General features: G+C 35.3%; 2 protein-coding genes across 5 annotated transcripts; both read left to right on the forward strand.

Annotated features, from left to right (window-relative positions):
- The first annotated feature begins 5,654 nt into the window (after nt 1–5,654).
- On the forward strand, nt 5,655–6,059 carry LOC147485942 (uncharacterized). The gene has a single exon (XM_086573613.1). The coding sequence runs from the start codon at nt 5,655–5,657 to the stop codon at nt 6,057–6,059; it is 405 nt and encodes a 134-aa protein (XP_086429739.1).
- A 3,229-nt stretch (nt 6,060–9,288) lies between these two features.
- LOC147485943 (Sterile alpha motif (SAM) domain-containing protein) lies at nt 9,289–14,481 on the forward strand. 4 transcript variants are annotated; one of them, XR_015200861.1, is made up of 5 exons: nt 9,518–9,650; nt 10,085–10,143; nt 10,872–10,939; nt 12,435–13,579; nt 14,149–14,481. XR_015200861.1 is itself a non-coding variant. In XM_086570171.1 (4 exons), the coding sequence occupies exon 4, from the start codon at nt 12,447–12,449 to the stop codon at nt 13,299–13,301; it is 855 nt and encodes a 284-aa protein (XP_086426297.1). In that variant the 5' UTR covers nt 9,289–9,650; nt 10,090–10,143; nt 10,872–10,939; nt 12,435–12,446; the 3' UTR covers nt 13,302–13,814. The 4 variants fall into 4 exon arrangements, 3 of the variants coding, with proteins under 3 accessions (XP_086426297.1, XP_086426296.1, XP_086426298.1); XM_086570171.1 differs by lacking the exon at nt 14,149–14,481 and having other exon boundaries at nt 9,289–9,650; nt 10,090–10,143; nt 12,435–13,814; XM_086570170.1 differs by lacking the exon at nt 14,149–14,481 and having other exon boundaries at nt 12,435–13,814.
- The last annotated feature ends 1,472 nt before the right edge of the window (nt 14,482–15,953 follow it).

Genomic DNA, 15,953 nt, shown 5'->3' on the forward strand with positions numbered 1-15,953 from the left:
GTGAAGCAAAGATTTGATATACTATGTTTGTTTTTGTAGTTATCTCATTTGTAAGTTGTTGGTTAAACTATTAATTATGTTTAAAGTATTTTTGACAATTTTCAGATGCATGTATTAATATTAGCATTCATGTTTTTTTTTTTTTTCTAAAAGAAATATTCTTCATCTTATTCCTTATATTGTAAAGTGTATGTTTGTTTAAATCTATTTTGCACACTTAATTTATCTATTAGCATTCAGGAAGGAAAAGAAATAACAACAGAAACGTTTACAATGTTTCTCAGAATTCTACTTCTTCAACTCTTTCTCAACATACTATCTTACGAGGGTTAGTACCTACTCGGCGACAATTGGCTCAATGCGCTCGCCAAGAAAAGAATCGCATGCAACGAATATTCACCTCTCCAATGGATGTAGATGTACCTACTCCACGGAAAGGACAACATTATCTTGGTCGAATGGATGTGCAATGTGGATTCTGTTCTGCCCTACATTGGAAAGATGAACAATTATCAAAATCAACCAAAAACATACCTATATTTGGAATGTGCTGTTTACAAGGAAAGATCAAATTGCCTTTGCTTTCTGAACTGCCCCTAGCCTTTAAATCATTGTTTGAAGGATTTGATGCCAATGCGAGGTCATTTCGTGAGCACATTCGGTCATACAATACATGTAATGCTTTTACAAGCCTTGGTGTTAATCCGGACATGCGTGTATTGCATGGGCATGGTCCAATGTCATTTGTTATACACAGAGGACTCTACCATAGAGTCGGATCACTACTGGCAGATCTAGGAAGGGATCCTGTCTATTCACAGCTTTACTTTTATGATGGAAATGAGGCTTTGAATCACCGCCTTCGTCAGAATCCTCATTTGTCACGGGACGTCTTAAAAATCATTCAAGACCATCTTATTCAGTACAACGACTTCTACAAGTTCTATAAGAATGCTTTTGAGATTTTAAATTCAAATGGTTCTGCAAATAACAGTATTTCTGTCCGTCTTCATTACAGCTCTGGTAGTGACCGACGACGATATAACCTTCCGTCTACAGAGGAAATTGTTGTGGTATTACCAGGTAATGGGAATGAGGTTGATAGCTTGCGAGATATTGTTCTTCGTTTGAGAAGGGGAGGGTTAGAAAGGATAAGTGAGTGTAATCCCACTTATTTGCCACTACATTATCTTCTTCTATTTCCTCGAGGATAACTCGGTTGGTCTCCTGATCTACGCCAATGGGACGTCATAAATAATCGTCCAATAGATGTGCGTTTGACCCAGACGCAGTACTATGCTTATCGTTTGTTTGATCGCCCAGCAAAGTATTCAACGATCTTGCAGGCAGGGCCTCTATGCCAAGAATTTGTTGTTGACTGTTGGGCTTCAATCAAACAGAACAAGTTGCACTATTTCAGAGATCATCAAGCTGAGATTCGTGCAAAGTTGTATTCATGATTGACAGATGTTGAAGCACAGGGACTGAATCCAGATCAAGTGGGCCAGCGTTTTATTCTGCCATCGTCTAATACAGGGAGTCCAAGGCATATGTATGAGATTTATCAAGATGCAATGGTGATCACACGATACAATAAACATCCGGATGTCTTTGTTACGGTCACTGCAAATCCAAATTGGCCAGAAATTCAAAATGAGCTTAAGAGTCACCAGACAACACCTAATAAACCTACGTTGGTCGCCCGAGTATTTGAGATGAAGCGAAAAGCAATAATGAATGAAAATCTTAAAAAATAATTTGTTTGGACGTGTAGTGGCACATGTTTACACCATTGAATTTAAAAAACGCGGCCTCCCACGCATGCACGCTCTCATATTCCTTCAACATGAGGATAAGATTTGCACCACTGAACAAGTGGATCAAATAGTTTCTACCTAGATTCCAGACCCAGACACTCAACCTGCACTCTTTCAGACCGTTATGAAGTGCATGATTCATGGTCCGTGTGGTGCTGAAAACCCAGAAGCACCGTGTATGCAAGATGGCAAATGCAGGTTCCATTATCCACGAGAATTTGTTGAAAAGACAACGATGGATCGAGAAGGGTACCCTCTTTATATGCATCGTAACACAGGAAAAATGTACAAGGTCAAAAGCAAGATAAGAGGTGAGCGTATATACCATTGACAATCAAAATGTCGCTCCGTACAATCCGTATCTCTCTGAAATGTTCGACTGCCACATTAACGTTGAAATATGTGCATCAGTTCGGGCGGTTAAATATATCCCTAAGTATATTTACAAGGGATTTGACAAAATAACTATGGTGCTAACTGGAGTGAATGACGAGATCCAACAGTACATCGACGGAGGTATATCGGACCACCAGAAGCTGTGTGGCATCTATTAGAGTTTAGAATGCACGAGGAGGTACCAAATGTTGTTCGCTTTGCAGTCCACTTGCTTGGAATGCATCGGGTTATTTATAAAGAAATATTACCGATGGAAGAAATTCTTGCTCGAGCCAAGTGTTAGAAATCAACTCTAAATGCATTCTTCGAATGTTGTACTAAATATCTGGTAAAACGCGTTTTATTGTACGTTTATTGGTTTTCTTGATTAATTAAGTCCGAGGTCCACAGTCCAAAGTCCAAAGACCAAAGTCCCAAGTCCAAAGTCCGTATAGTCGTATGTTTTAGTCAAGTTACCTTACTCATGTGGGTTTGGTAGGATAGGTTGAGTAAGAGATCGTCCAAACCTTAGGGCTCGGAAAAGGTTCACAACTGGAATTACAACTGTTGGTGAGTAGGATTTTAGGTTTTTTAGTTGGTTTTAATTAAATTAACGGTAATGTAAATAATGTAAATTACTACGGTGATTTTGATGTAGATAACCAAAGATAGAGAACAGGGAGAGAGTTAATCATACTCATGCATGAATCATTTTTCAACAGTTTATATTACCACATCACTACATCTCTAATTCGTCTCGTGTTCGGAGACGACGTCGAGTATTGATCCCTAGCGCATGCCCACATCTCTGAAGCCGCATCACACTAGCATAAGAAGTTGAACTAATATTTATCTCTGGAATATCATTTCAGCTCCTGGCTCGATTCCACCACATCAGCTGGACAAATTGGAGAGTTGTCTGACACCATAAAGTCGCTACGACATTTTTAGGTCGCAAGACGAGACCTGTTTTGGAGCATCAACACTCCAAATTTGTACAGTCTTAGTCATTTTAGGACCGGATGTCTAATTTATGCCTAATTCCTAAGTAGTGATTCTAGAATATTAAATAGTCAATCCGGATTCTCACACGAAGCAAAGATAACCCTAACCCTCCCCTCCCGAGGGGATTAGCTCATGGTCATTGAAGGAATAATAAAACTTGCTATATACATTAAGTAAATAAATGCAGGACAGGAATTATGCTAGAAAAGAAATGATTGTTATTAAGGGTAAAATAACTTACGATTTTAAGTTTCTTTGGAATGAAAATGACAGAGTTTAAGTGCTGGAATGAAACTACAGACGTTAAAGTAAAACTAATGTATAGCTAAAGCATGAAAATGCTGAAGGAAAAATAATGAAGGCTACCCCCTCATATATATAGGCGAGAGACTGGAGACGGATTAATTGAGTTTTGGCCTTATGCTAATTGAGAGATTCAAAACTTTGAAATACAAAGTTTTGGTTTTACCTGTTTTAATTTAGCTTTGTCTTTTTCTTTATAAGGTTTTGTCTTATATGTTTTGGTTTCGTCTTTTAGCCCAATTCAATTCAAACATTGAATTGGTACGTGTCTTTCCTATTGCGAGGTGGAACCAAATTAAGACCATCACTTGCCACCTGCCTATGCTGACTCGTCATGCCTTTTGGGCCCGTAGGGTGGGTCCACTTAGTATGTCCAGTGGCGGCGCCGATTTTGGCGTTTTTACAACTTTCTGTCTTTGCATAGAGTTTGTCGCCCTGGTCACTCTGGCAATTCACTAGCCAACGTCGGCACCCTAGATTTATCGATTTGAGCTTCGAAGTTTGTTTGCTTCTTTATATGTGGACCCGCTCGCGACCGGGTTTTATTCTTTTGGAAACTTCGGCTCTAGTCAGGCTCTGTTGGGCTTCACTGGGGTTGAGTGGGAAACTTCAAATATTCCAGTATTCCCGTATTTCGATGCATGTTTTATCATTATATTCATTTTAAATGCGGAAACCTGCAAAAGTATGAAAATATAATTATTACATGATTATTAAACACATAATCGACCAAAATGCTATGTCTCTCGAGGTTTAATATTACAGTTTTGGGTGCTTATCAATATCCACATGCCAGAAAGTACATTTATCAAGAATTCCCTCAACACTTTGTTTACGACAATTATGAGAAAATTTGGACACCCAGGAGCAAAAGTTGTTATGTTATTGGTCAGATGTATTTTGTAAGTCCAAATGCAGGTGAACGTTTCTATCTTCGCTTGTTGTTAACTGTTGTAAAGGGCCCGTAGTCATTTGAATCATTGGAATTTGTAGATAGTGTTTCATATAGTACATTTAGAGCCGCATGTATAGCACGAGGACTGTTAGAAGATGATGAGGAGTGAAAATAGTGTTTAGAGGAGGCAGCTGTGATGCAAATTGGGTATCAACTACGAAGACTTTTCAGTGTTATCCTTCAAGAGTGCACTCCAACACGTCTAGAACTATTGTGGGATAGATTTGCATTACAAATATGTGATGATCTTGCACCCAAGATGAAAACATTATTTCTTATTTCAAATCTATCTGACGACCAAGTTAAAGACTACAACTTATTTTTATTGGACCAAATCCTTTTTGAGAGTGGTAAGAAGCTTTCAGATTTCCCAGACATGCCACTACCAAGAGAAAATTGGAATAAGGTAGTTGGAAATAGACTTATTTTGGAGCAACAACAACTTTAGTATGAGGGATTACAACAGGTGGAAAATGATAATGTCAGTCTTCTCAATGAAGAGCAACGCCAAGCTTTCAATGCAGTGATGGATTCTGTGCACAATGCTAAAGAAAAATTATTTTTCTTAAATGGAGATGCAGGTACTGGAAAAACATTTCTATACAATACAATTGTAGCATCATGTCGTAGTATCGGTAATATCTTGATTATGGTGGCTTATTTTGGAATTGCGTCTTTATTATTGTCCGGAGGTCGAACTGCCCACTCAACATTTAGGTTGCTACTAGATGTGTTAGAAGACACAGTATGTGGATTTGGTAAAGAATCATTGCAAGCGGGACTTTTCAAAGAGACGAAACTTATTATTTGGAATATTGAAGTCCCCATGCAACATATACATTATGTAGAAGCTGTTGATCGATCGCTCCATGATATATGTTGCAATAAGCAGCCATTTGGTGGAATCACTGTGATTCTCGGAGGGGATTTTAGGCAAACTTTGCCTGTTATACCAAAAGGTGTCCGTGAAGAATTTGTCGCTGCATCATTGAGACGATCTCCGCTCTAGATACATGTGGAAGTCTTGCATCTGGTTCAAAACATGCGGCTTGATATGACAGAGCCAGATAACATCGACTTTGCAAACTATTTGAAAGAGCTAAAATATCTACTTTAACCATTTATTTTGAACTATATTTTTGCAAATACTCTTACATAGTAGCTCATCGTCTAAGTTTAACTGATTTGTTTAGATTTGAATGAATCTGAAAGATACGGTAGAGCTTCCATCTGGGATACGACATTGTAGAAATCTCGAAGAACTCATTTACTCTGTGTACCCAAATTTGAACGTGGAGGGCACAACTTCAATTGATTTTCTAAGAGAGCGTACTATTCTAGCTACACGTAATGACGATGTCAAGGAAATCAATGACACTGCCTTAAAATTGTTTCCTGGAAATGTTATTGAATATTTAGTAGCAGATAAATCAATTGAAAAAGATGGCAACTCTCCCACGAATGGAGGTGATTATCCAAGTGAGTTTTTGAATTCACTTGATCCCTCAAGTTTACCTCCTTTCCAACTAAAGCTAAAACGTGGGAGCCCAATTATGCTGCTCAGAAATATAGCACCAAGAAATGGACTTTGCAATGGAACATGACTAATAGTTCTTCAATGTGCTCCTAAAGTGATTCAGGCTAGGATTTTAACTGGAGACAAAGCAGGTGAGCCAGTACTTCTCCCGAGAATTTCTTTGACCCCTTCATCTAATGACATGGCAGCTCCAATGACATGACATCAATTCCCTATAAGACTCTCGTATGGAATGATGATAAATAAATCACAAGGACAATCAGTCAAATACGTTGGGATAGATCTACGGACACCTATTTTCAATCATGGACAATTGTATGTGGCCCTCTCAAGATGCACATCATCAAAAAGAATTAGTGTCATCCTTCCACCAGATACTTCTAATTGCACTACAAATATCATGTATCCAGAAATTTTGTTGGAATAAACCTATATGTCATCCTTATTTGCGGAAGTTGTAGTCTTTTGGTTACTTTACTTCGTAATTTTGCAACTTAAATAATTCATTTTCTTGGTGATTCTGCAAAATATGTTGCAAGTTTTTTTTTTCCTTATTTTTTTGTATAAAGATATTAGTGTGGTGGAAATTTAACTTTATGCGCCTGTATCACATGAGAAAGTTTTATCAGTATTTCGATGTGGTACATTGAGATTTGAGGTGAAATCAGTGTGTGGTCCAAGTAGTAGCCCGTTGTGGCTGGTGAATGGACAGACATGGCCTGTTGGTTTTTACACTTGATTTCGCAAAGTTTATTAGGACATTCACATAGAAGTTCTATAATTCTATTGACCATGTTTATTTGAAGTGATAACATAAGACAATTTCTCACTTGTAGGTAATTTCTCAATACACTGACGTAAAGACAGTGTTGCCAATCCATGCAGGATGCAGGTGATGGCAAACTTAGATTCAGCATGCATAGAAAACTGTTTTATAATTTTTGATTTGTAATTTAGTTTGTTGTTCACAATATTCAATTGCTATGTTGAAAACATCAGCGTCCATGGAGTAGCCTCCTGATGGTCTGTTGTAGTTGTTGAATGGTTTGTCCCGTCCTATTGGTGGCCTCTATATGACCTTTAATTGCTTGCAGGTGGCCTAATATAGAAAAAAAAAGGTTGGAAATTAACTCTTTGCCTAATTCTATTGACCGTGGTTAGTTGAGCATCAATATTTGGGTAAAGTAAAATAAAGATGTATACTTATCCAAAAAAAAAATGTTCCTCACCTATAATCTCATATATTGTAACAATTAAGTGAAAAGGTTAAATGTACAAACAAGAAATAATTAGGAGAACAATTATTTTTAAAAGCTTCGTGACAAAGTCACGGGCAATTTCTAGTATAATAAAAGCAAGAAAGGAGGCTTAACCCCTTCGTTCTAACCCGGTTGAGTATAAACTCCCTCCCATCGGCCCATACCACATAACCTTCCTATTATTTAGGTATCATTAAATAACCTTCATGTTTTCCAAAAAAGAGAAAAATCCGGTCCGTTCCCATTTTATCTTATTTCTTTTTTTACCCTTTTGAGATTGAAAATTTCCCAACACCGGACAAAATACATGTAAAACTATATTTACATAGTCACTGGAGCTATAAAAACTTAAATTTGCATAGTAACTTGATCTATGAAATTTTAAATTTAGAATAGTGTGTTTACAAGTTTGCAAGCAGATAAGAAAACTATGCATGATAAATTGTTTTCACATGCATTTCCTTTGAAATTAACCAATCTAACATCTGACATAACGAACTCATGTAATTTTTATATGACCTGTTAAAATGTATTTTTATACAATAGATTATTACAACTGATATCCAACAGAACTAATCTATGTAAATTTAAATTTATACAATAACTTGACCTATGAAAAGATAACTTTTCATAGAGAAAACAGATCGATCATAACCTATGCAAAATTATGTTTAGACGGTATATTTCTGAAAACATAACAAACCCAATTGTTTTACCAATTGAAAAACTAGCTGAAAAAATAAACCAACTGAAAAAATAAAACAAATTCTCATTACATCATTTACCAACAACACATTAAGCCAAATTAGACTTTTTACATTCAGAATTATAACAATTGTAGTTATTACATCAAAGATCTAACAAATCCACCAAAAGCTAATTAAACAAAAATCAACTAATCATTTATTGCATTCTTCTTTTGGATCCCATGTTCTTTGTTGGGATATGGTAAGCTCTAAGCCGTTTCTCAAAAATATACCACAAAGGCCAAACGTAGCTAATGCGGAAACTCTAAAGGTCTTGTACGACTTATTTTCGTTTACCTTCTGTCACAATAAGAGAAAACCAATTAATAACAAAGATTATTTATGCAAACTTTAAAATGCATAAATGAATTACTATGCAAATTTAAAAGTGCAGAGTAAAACTAATATGCAAATTTAAGAATGCAGAGTAAAACTACTATACTAATATAAGATTGTAGAGTAAAACTACAATACAAACATGAAAATGCAAAATAAAACTACTACACAAATTTAAGAATACATAGTAAAATTATTATGCAAATTTAAAAAAATACAGAGTAAAACTATTACCACACATTACACAAACATAAAAAAAGCCGAGTAAAAATACTACACAAATTTAAGAATGCAGAATAAAAACTACTACGAAAATATAAAAATACATACTAAAACTACTACATACACAAACATAAAAATGCATAATAAATCTAAACTTAAAATTGTAAAAAAATATGAAAACTATAAAATATAGAGTAAAATAACAAAACAAATGTAAATTTATATTTACAAACTAACTAGTATATGAAATTTTAATTTTTTACACAAATTTAAAAAAATATGATTAAAAATTGAAAATTCCATATTTGGTTTGTTCACCGTAGTTTTTGGAGCAACCATTTTCTCAATTTCATTTTCATTTCTTCTAGAAGTGAAAGGTTTGATTTTTTTTGTTTAATTTGGATTTTCAGCTTTCTCGAAATTGTAGAGTTCTTCATTTTATCTTTTGTTGCTTTAATATTTTTTGTTGATGATTCATCCACTTTATTTTACTAGTCCTATTATGTTTAAGTGGGGTTTTTTTTTTAAGTTTCTTATTTCTAAAGAGGGTTTGTGAGTTATTACGATTTGAAGGGGTTTTTGCCATAAAAGTGGTTCCGTGCGAGCGAAATTTTCCCGCTGGCAAATCGATATTTTGCCGGCTGATTGTTGCGATATATGGGTCCGGCAAAAATAAAACCAATTTGCCGGCAAAACAAAAAAAAATCCAAGTCGGGTGGGCAAATCACAAGCGCTCCCTCTCTCTCAATTTTTAATGGTGATGCGACAGATGTATTTTCATTCTTGAAAACTCGATCTACTAGCACAAAACCATCCATATCCATGGTTTGCTATTGATCCAATTTTTCACAAGCAGGCTTTTAAGAAAGTGATTGGGCAACATCTAGAATATCAAGTATTTGAGTGTGCTTTCATTTCTGTCATTAGCTTTTGCACCCGAGTCCAGACTCCAGACTCAATACTGATTTTTAACACTCTTGGACCAAGTCAAAATTTTCAAATAGCCTAATTTGTTATAAGATGCCCTTATTTTGAAAAGTAATCCGACTGACCGTAGGGATGTCTCTTGACTCTTGGGGCATTGCTTGGTGCACGGTAATGTCTATTCTCTTGTTTTCTCTTTCATATTCTCACAAATGTCTCTTTCATAGTTCCAGTTAGTCATGATGCTTGTATTGTTTTGTGTTTGATCTTGATTAATGAATGATTTCCAATTCAATTATTATTGTTTGTTATGTTTTTGCTTTTGTTGGATAGTTCGTGCGGTTCTTGCAGTTTAGGTATTTTTTATTAGTTTGAATCATACGAAATATGAATGACAAGATATGTGTTTGTTGTATATATATGTCATTCTCTAAAAAGTTGTTACTTAAAAATTAACTTAAAATAAGTATATACGGTTATTGTTTTTTATTTTTTATTTTCCCTCTAGAATCACAATAATCTCATAGAACTATCTAATTGTACAGACTTTATACCTGTTATACTATTATTAGTTTGGAGGTTTCTTATTGTTGATTGATATATAGGACAGGACGGCCTGGCTTGCCGTGACTCAAGGTGACAAAACTAGATAAACACTCAAGAGGTAAGGATCTCTAGCTTTGAATTTTTTGAATATGTTTGTGCAAAGTTATATATGCGTATTTGTTGTGAAGTTAGGGTACTGAAGTTTCTGAATTAAATATTATAATTGCTAGGATTTCTTATATCACAAAGTAGAATTGGATGTCTTGTGAACTTTTCCCAGTAATGTAGTCTGAACGTGTAATATCAATTTTGAATTTTATCTTAAATTTTTTGCACTTCAGCTGATTGGTATGCTTAGCTTGACCTGGGACACATTCCCATGTTAACTTTGTAAAAAATAAAAACTATAAGAAAGGTTTATACAATGAATATTTGGCCACTACTGAAGTAAAATAGGTACTCTCAAGTCTTAGAAGTACTAGTGTACTACTGAATACTTTGCCACTACTGAAGTAAAATAGGTACTCTCAAGTCTCATGATGGCTCACATGCTCATCAAAATATATTCTCCTGAACCCATACCCTCATTCCTGTATCACCTTTGTATGAAACTCTAAGTGAGTTGTACTTTTTTGGTTGTGTTGTTGTAGATTCTTAAGCACTGACTTAAAAATATAATGGTATGTCCTTGTACATAACTCCTGTTTTTCTTCTACTTCTTGTTCTTCATGATGAACAAAGGGGGATACTTGGGCAAAAGAAAGACAAATGTGTTAACTATAACTGTTGTTGTTATGTTTTGATCGATTGCTGTGATTTATGTGTTGTTTGTTGTCTTTTGAGTAGAAGAGGTTCGAAGAAGGAGAAAGCAGCAAAGGGTCTTTATAAGCCATCAAGTGCTTTCTTCGTTTCATGTATGTAATTTGTTATTTTTTTCTTATGTTTTTATTCCCACAATCTGAGAGAAATTGATACTTTCTTTGATTACATAGATAAAATTGGGGACTTCAAAATTTGTGATTAACGGTTGCAACTTGCAAGCCCTCAATGCTATAAAAAGATAATAACAAAACTCGAGAAAGAAAATACAACAGTTGCGTCGTTGCAATAAACGAATATATATGAGAAACTATTTTGTTAGGGACGTGATTTATTTTATGATAAGTTATTAATAAATTAATGTAATTAAGGAAATGTGATATTGATCATTCCATCTTGCGTACGTGGCATTTGTCATTTTGTTTGAGTTTATGGGCATTTGTTCTATTTTGAAAAATCAAGACACTAAAAATAAAATTAAGACAAAACAATTATTAAAAAAATTGAATAAAATAAAAACCTAGTGACCTAAAACTTGAGACTTTAGAATGGGTACAAATGGGCTTCCATTTGTCAGAGTTGTGGCCCGTGGACTGAGGACACTACCTTAAAAGTTACAAATCAAAATCATTAGGGTTTCTTCAGTAACCATTTCAACGCTCAATTTAAAAGAAAATACAACCAGGTAATTCAACTTACCCCATCTTCTATTTAACTAGCTCAGTTACCATTATCATTCTTTTTCTTTTGAGTTCATTATAATTTCAATTCTTGTGAGTTTTAGCTGCTTAGATCATATTAATGATTAAATTGAATTGTTGGTCGTTTTAGTCAGTAGAAATATGCTTCTATGGTGTTTCTTTCGATTACGTTTGTGCCATCCATGGTCACCCAAAACCCAACTGCTTATTCACTTCAATTAATAAGAAATCAAAAATATAAAATGGAAGGAAGAACAAATGGGCGTTTTTATCTCCAGCCACAACTTACAACACACAGAATTAAGTTTCATTGTTCTTTGGGGTGAAGATATCTTCGAAACAAATCAAAGTCGACTCTGAAACCCATAAAGAGGTGGTTATTTGGATTGAATTCATTTTTATTTCCAGAAAACACGAAAGGGCGGCAAATGTTATACATCCTCTTTATATATATATACAATCATTCTCTAAAAAATAGCTACTTAAGTTAACTTAAAATAAGTACGTAAATAAAACTTCACCTAGAAAATGAATTTAAACCTAATTTTTTGTGGTTATGAAGCACTTACCATGAATATTATCTCCACAAAATTTCAGCTCATTTGGAAACCTCTAACATAAAGAAATCTAACAGTCCAGAAATGTTGAGTTTTTGCAATCATTTTTTGCCAATGTTAGAGGTTTCCAAATGAGCTGAAACTTTGTAGAGATGATTTTTATAGTGAGTATATCATATCCACAAAATATTAATGTTGAATTCATTTTCTTCCCCCCCCCCTTTATACGTGACATACTTCTTAATGCAAACATATACCCTGTTAGATGAGCACAACCATCTGATCGGTATTGCATTTTGTTTATGTTGTATTGAATATGTATGATTATGCAGGGTTTGTATCTAATGGTGAAAAGAAAAAGTGGGCAGACGGCTCCCTTAGCCACAAACAAAGAGAAAGTTCATAATGACCATGTGGAGTCTTCGAATGTTGGGATTGAAGACCTGCATGAAGATGACTGGGTGATAGTTAAGAAACAGAAAATAACCATTCTGATTCCTCCCATAGAGTTGCCTCTACAGCAAACACTGAAAGGATTAAGGTCAAATAAGGTCTCTGCCAAGTTCAGAAAGTCAAAAAGAAGTCGTGCACAAGTTCTGAATGAGGTAAATCCACGTACACGTTCTGGTAAACTCAAAAATTCTTTTGATGAAAGAAGTTGGGCTACTGTTCCCAATCGTAGGAAGAACATCACCAGGCCCACTTTGAAATCTGCACTAGAAGGTCCGGAACGTGTGTGCGGGAAATCAACGGCTCATCTATCATCATCGAAGTTTGTTAATGATCATAATATGTATGGTGGCCTTGGATCCTCGAAGCCTTTGATGGTTTATGGAGGTTTGAAAGCTGCCAAGAGACAAAATACTTGTCATCAAGGATCCACAGTTCTACTCAGACCAATCAGCTGCTTCAGTGTGACAGGAGTGCAAAATAGAATGATACGGGCGTCTAACCTAGAGAGGAAACTTGAAAAGGTTGGTGGACTGACCAGATGGCTCATGTCACTGGGTCTTGGGCAGTTTGTAATGATGTTTCGTAGGGCAAACGTTACTAAGTTTCAATTGTCAAACTTGACAATGGAAAAGCTTAAAGATATGGGTGCTAATGCTGTTGGTCCCCGCAGAAAGTTGATACATGCAATTGACTGCCTCTCGCACCCTTACTGTTTAAATAAATTATTGAGTGCTGTAGAGATTTAAAAAGTTTGGGAGCTACTAAGAAGTGAATGCAATGTTAGGCCACCTTCCAGGCCTTCCAGTTTGGGCATCCGTGGTTGAATGGTTAAGGTGCTGAGCTAATAATATGCAAACTCGTAGATTCCGTTCCTGCTGAATGGGATGATTGCCAACAGGAATGTTTAATACTTCTATTTGGATTGCTCTCAGGCATGCCTGCATCCACAATTGAGTAGATGGGAGTTTTCAGAAAACACCTGCTAGTGGAGGAAATAACTTGCTGACCACACAATAGAAACCTGGTAAAGAATGCCCGCTTTTGCTTCTATAGCCATTACTGACAGTGTTTCTCTTTCTTGAACTTTTGGATGGTGCCCTATGTTAACATGTTAGTATATCAAAATTTGTATCTTTGATCATTGTAAGCTGTTAACATCAAAATGGTTAAGTACCTCCCCATGCTAGTAAAGATGTTGTATAATCATTGAGAACCTTTTTCATGCAGCCCAAGCTTAATTTGAAATTAATTATTCTATCTATATGGGCATTAAACATGGTACTGATGAATTCAAGTAGTACAGTTGAGTGCATTAGTAAGAAAATTCCGAAGGGCTCAGAGTAACCTTCTGAGATATTTTTAGCAGCTAATTGAATAGAGTGAAGACACTTAATAGTCTGATGGATTGCAGTTTCTTGAATGGTGAAAATACCGACAGTAGTAGTTTCCACCGAGTCCTGTATAGTACAGAAGAAGTCTCATTCTGGTTTTGACCAGATTTTTGTTCACATCTTTTCAGATTAGCCCATAGTATAGTCTGGCTTACCAAATTCTGCATTCTGTAACGTTTGTTCCATGGAAACTGACTTTCAGATGGGAGAAAGAAAGCAATCATGGATATAATTTTGGAAGCGACATGCATCACCACCCATTGCCCCTGTCAACCTCACGGCCTTGTTGTTTGAAGAGATGTCATACAAAGGGCATATTATAGACCAAAGAGCGTTGTATGTTTTGGTTCTATGAATGTACAATGGTGGATTTGTGCTGTGCACTGTCTTTGTTGTTTTAATTGTTAATTAACTAGGTATCGTTAAAACATAAAAGGGAAATGAGACATACATGGCATTATTGATTTCTTGTACCCCTTTTATTGTTAAACCTTATCCAAATAACTAACTGAACATGAGTCTGTTTCTGCTTTCATCCGTTTGAGCTTTAAGGTCTTTTTCAAGTTTCAACGTTTCAATTGTAGCATGTAACAGACGGAATATTTAGTTTTGCTCACTTGCTGTCAATAGTTTATTTGGAACTGACTATAGGTTCATGATGTCATGTAATCTTCCCTCTGGCTTTAGTTTCAGGTTACATGATCTTGTTTCCATTTCAGAGTTTACGGATTGAAACTTGAACTGATGGAACCTACAGAGCATAGAAGAAGGGTTAACTAGTATTACCCCTACTCGATGAGCCAATTAGATTTCCCCATCAGATGAGAAATTAGGTCCCCCCATGTCCCAAGAACGAAAGTCCGTAATTTTTCACTAACATACAGTACTAATATATCCTTATCATGGTCACCATATCTACCTCACAAATAGCTTTAGAAGAACATGGGACACAGTGAAAGCTCGTGCATCGATTAGTTTGCTAATTGTGGCTGGTGGATTGCTTTACTTTGGTTATTTTAGATGTTGTTATTGGTTAGTCTCATGGGATTAGAGCGCGACGAGATGGCAATCATGACATATGTCTTTTCTAGGAGTCTTCCTTCATTTTGGAACTTTACCCAGTTCAGTTGTTGATAAAACCTGTTGTCATTTTTCCAGGCCTGCATTGAGCTTTGAGTTATTGTCATCAGTTTTCTTTTTAATTTGCACAACAGGAAATTAAAGTGTTGTCTTTTTTTTGTTTGTTTTTTTCTTTAAAGAATTAAACTGGGGTTAGGCAGGCCCCTACCTGTTTATTACTCAAGAGAATCTTACATAGCTGGTCCGTGAGGCATCAGCCTCCACAATGTCATTCAATTTCTCATCTATGTGTGGATCAAATTCAAAAGTAGAAATAGGATACAAAGAACAACTCAGAGAAGCAGCACAATTTGCTTCCCTATACGTTATGACTAAAGGAAACGTAGTCGAAATGCATACATATGCTTCCCTATACGTATTGACTAAAGAAAATTAAAGTGTTGCTTTCAATTTTTATTCAATTATTCTCTAGTGTATTATTATAAAGCTAAAAACATAGATTATTAAGTTATGGTTGATGGCTTGATGGCATTACATTAGAAATAATTTAAGATCTTTAAAGCTTTTAACATCAGCTTTTGGATAGATTGTCCGATGGTGTATGCATGAGGTTTTAATAGGAATCTCAAGAATATATATATGTTAATGTTAAAGCTCCTGTAAGGAGTATTTTTCGAATTCTATTAAAATTCCACGTCATCTTCTATTAAAATGAGAATTTCTGTTCTATTTGAAAAACGGGAATATTTTTTTACAACGAGAATTCCTCTCCTATTAAAACAAATTCTATTAAAACAAATTCTAATTAAATTAAAAGTTTAATCATTCTCCTATTAAAATGGGAATTCTTCCCCTATTGAAAAGCGAAAATCTAGCATATCTAATTAAAACGGGAATTATTCTCCTATTAAAACATGATCTCTCTCC

The sequence above is a fragment of the Coptis chinensis genome, chromosome 7 (assembly GCF_015680905.1).
Source record: "Coptis chinensis isolate HL-2020 chromosome 7, ASM1568090v1, whole genome shotgun sequence".
Lineage (NCBI taxonomy): Eukaryota > Viridiplantae > Streptophyta > Magnoliopsida > Ranunculales > Ranunculaceae > Coptis > Coptis chinensis.